General features: G+C 39.6%; 1 protein-coding gene across 1 annotated transcript; it reads left to right on the top strand.

Annotated features, from left to right (window-relative positions):
* The first annotated feature begins 1,017 nt into the window (after window positions 1-1,017).
* Window positions 1,018-1,956, top strand: LOC108522979 (olfactory receptor 10K2). Its single transcript, XM_017863443.1, has one exon. It carries the CDS (start codon window positions 1,018-1,020, stop codon window positions 1,954-1,956), a length of 939 nt encoding a protein of 312 aa, XP_017718932.1.
* The last annotated feature ends 1,477 nt before the right edge of the window (window positions 1,957-3,433 follow it).

Raw genomic sequence — 3,433 nt, 5'->3', positions numbered from 1 at the left:
ATTAACTAAGCACCACATAATTTTGACAATCAATGTCTTATGTGAGTTCTGAGGAAGAAACAACTCCTTTCACCAGGAGGTAGCAAGGAGGCTTTCAAAAAGGTAGATTTTAAAGGAGGCTTCAGAAGAACCATAAAATATCTGTAAATAAAAGTGAAAAACTGATATGAGCAAGGAATAGAGGCAAGGAAGTACAGAACATATTTGAGCAATAGTGATATATCCCATAAAGGTCTGAAAATGAGCACAGAAACATAGTTTATTTCCCCAAAGGAAAGACTTTTGGAAACAGTGAAGAGTTTGAACTCCATACTATAGCCATAAGTAAAATTTTTGAAGAGTGAAGCAATATAATACAATTTATATTTTAAAAGATTAGGCTGTCATCAGGGGAAAGATGTCTTGCAGAGATGTAAGAGTGGCCTTGGGAAAGGAGCCATAATGTGACTTCAAAAGGAGTTAAGGGAAGTGATGAAAATGGACAGAATCCTGAAGAAAGACTGCGGTCCTCTCTGCCGGAGGAAAGACTCTGATATAGGTATTGGAGAAGGTATAGACATATTCCATCTTGAAATTGATGAATAGAATGAAGAGAATTTTTTTTTTCCATTTTGGCACCAGGATAAAGCTACAGAAGCAAGAGCCAGCATAATAAAAGTATAACTGACAATTCCTACCAGGAGGTAAGGAAAACAGTGTTGAAGAGAATTTGCATCTAAGTTAGGGAGAGATTAAAACTAAGAGCAGGGGTTTATGTGTAAGGAGAATGACAATTAAGAACCACTGAGTTATAGACAACTATGGTATATTCAGATGGTTTACTTTGCAAATGCAGGATTTTTTTTAGCAACATCATGTCTTGGAAGAACAAGAGGGAGGAGAAAAGATGAGTTTAGAACTCAAAATCTGAGAACAAATGCTGATGATCAATTTTCTGTGAATCTACTAATTTTCAGGGATTTCTTTTGGTGCTGACTCCTCTTCTTTCCCAAATTGTCTCCTGATGATGTATGCTCCATGGAGCGGGTCAATGAGACTGTGGTGAGAGAGTTCATCTTCCTCAGCTTCTCATCCCTGGCCAGGCTGCAGCAGCTGCTTTTTGTTATCTTTCTGCTCCTCTACCTCTTCACTCTGGGCATCAATGCAATCATCATTTCCACCATCGTGCTGGACAGAACCCTTCATATCCCCATGTACTTCTTCCTTGCCATCCTCTCCTGCTCTGAGATTTGCTACACCTTCGTCATTGTACCCAAGATGCTGGCTGACCTGCTGGCCCAGAGGAAGACCATTTCTTTCCTGGGCTGTGCCATCCAAATGTTTTCTTTCCTCTTCCTTGGCTGCTCTCACTCCTTCCTGCTGGCAGTCATGAGTTATGATCGTTATGTGGCCATCTGTAACCCACTGCGCTACTCAGTGCTCATGGGACATGGGATGTGTATGGGACTAGTGGCTGCTGCCTGTGCCTGTGGCTTCACTGTTGCACAGATCATCACATCCTTGGTATTTCATCTGCCCTTTTATTCCTCCAATCAACTACATCACTTCTTCTGTGACATCTCTCCTGTCCTCAAGCTGGAATCTCACCATAACCACTTTAGTCAGATTGTCATCTTCATGCTGTGTACGTTGGTCCTGGCTATCCCCTTATTATTGATCTTGGTGTCCTATGTTCACATCATCTCTGCCATACTTCAGTTTCCTTCCACATTGGGTAGGTACAAAGCTTATTCCACCTGTGTATCTCACCTCATTATTGTCACTGTCCACTATGGCTGTGCCTCCTTTATCTACTTAAGGCCTCAGTCCAACTACTCCTCAAGCCAGGATGCTCTAATATCAGTATCCTACACTATTATAACTCCATTGTTCAACCCAATGATTTATAGCTTGAGAAATAAAGAGTTCAAATCAGCTCTTTGTAGAATTGTGAGAAGAACAATTTCCCTGTCATAAAATTAATCTTGATTCCGGCCAGGTGCGGTTTCTCACGCCTATAATCCCAGCATTTTAGGAGGCTGAGGCAGGCAGATCACCTGAGGTCAGGAGTTCAAGACCAGCCTGGCCAGCATAATGAAATCCTGTCTCTACTAAAAATACACAAATTAACCAGATGCTGTGGTGGGCTCTTGTAATCTCAGCTACTCAGGAGGCTGAGGTAGGAGAATCGTTTGAACCTGGGAGGCAGAATGTTGCAGTGAGATTGTGTCACTGCACTCCAGCCTGGGCAACAGAGTGAGACTCTGTCACCAAAAAAAAAAAATTTATATATATATATATGTGTGTGTGTGTGTGTGTGTGTGTATAGACATATGTCTCTTGACTCTTCTCTTTCCAAACCATAAAGCACTAGTTATATAGAGTACATAGGGAAAAATTCCCAGAACACAGATGATCAAGCAATTGATCATTACGTTCAGGAACAAAGATCATTTCCCTTCCTCTCCAAATATAAAATTTAGAAAAACACAACTGCTTGCCACACTTACATGAATTACTGCCTATTGAAGTTTTCTCTTTTCAGTTGAGTGAAAAATAACAGATGGCTATTATAGGAAAGTGTATGTATGTTCAAAATTTTAGGCTCTAGTAAATACTGTCACCCAATCTCAGCCAAGCTGAAAACTAACCCTGCAAAATGTGGCACAACCATAACTCTCTGTCCTAGGGACTCAGGAAGCTTCTATCTCTAGGATTTTTCTAGATGTTTTCTGAACCTCATTTTTCCAAAATAGATCACAATTGTTAAATGAGATACTTGTTAAGTGCCATTACAATGTTTGATGTGTAAGATATATCCAAATAATGTTCAAGTTAGAAAATTATGAAAAGTTATCCAGTTCCATGCTTCTAGTGTATTAATGAAATGTGATTATTTCTAATTTTGTATGCAGTGGCACACATCTAAATTTGATCAGCATGCCCTGAAGATATTCACAGGGGAATGGATTAATGACAAGATGTAAAATCACCCAGAATGACCAGGCAAAGCAAGCTAAAGCTTAAGTCAATTTCACTAATTATTCACCAAGTGGAAAGCTTTGCACATGGAACAATCAGTCTGTTCTCCATGCAACTCAAAAGTTTGCATGTACATTTGAGACCAGAACTTGAATTTGATGTTTTAATTCTTTGTCCTTTCTGCAGGAGTGATAGCAAAAAGGAAGTTTCACCATAGTGATGCTTTCTCACATTATAGTTCTTTTCAAGATCCACTTGTCAATAAAAGTCTCCTGATTGATTTATTTTATTTCTAAGTTTTTCCTCTTCTTCCACCCGTCTCTTCATCAATGACATATACCTTTTAGGGGTTGAAGAAGGAGGGAAGGAAGTGGACTGTTTTGTTCATAGTCCCTGTTTATTGTAGGACGTCTGCCAAGAATGTACGTCAATTGCATTTCTTCCATTTCTTTGAAGCTTGAAACTTGCTGCT

Source organism: Rhinopithecus bieti, unplaced genomic scaffold, assembly GCF_001698545.2.
Source record: "Rhinopithecus bieti isolate Rb0 unplaced genomic scaffold, ASM169854v2 scaffold_69716, whole genome shotgun sequence".
NCBI lineage: Eukaryota > Metazoa > Chordata > Mammalia > Primates > Cercopithecidae > Rhinopithecus > Rhinopithecus bieti.
This window is presented reverse-complemented; position numbering and strand designations above follow the sequence as displayed.

Coding starts and splice junctions, on each gene's coding strand:
- LOC108522979 (XM_017863443.1), top strand. CDS start 1,018: ATGGAGCGGGTCAATGAGACTGTGGTGAGAGAGTTCATCTTCCTCAGC.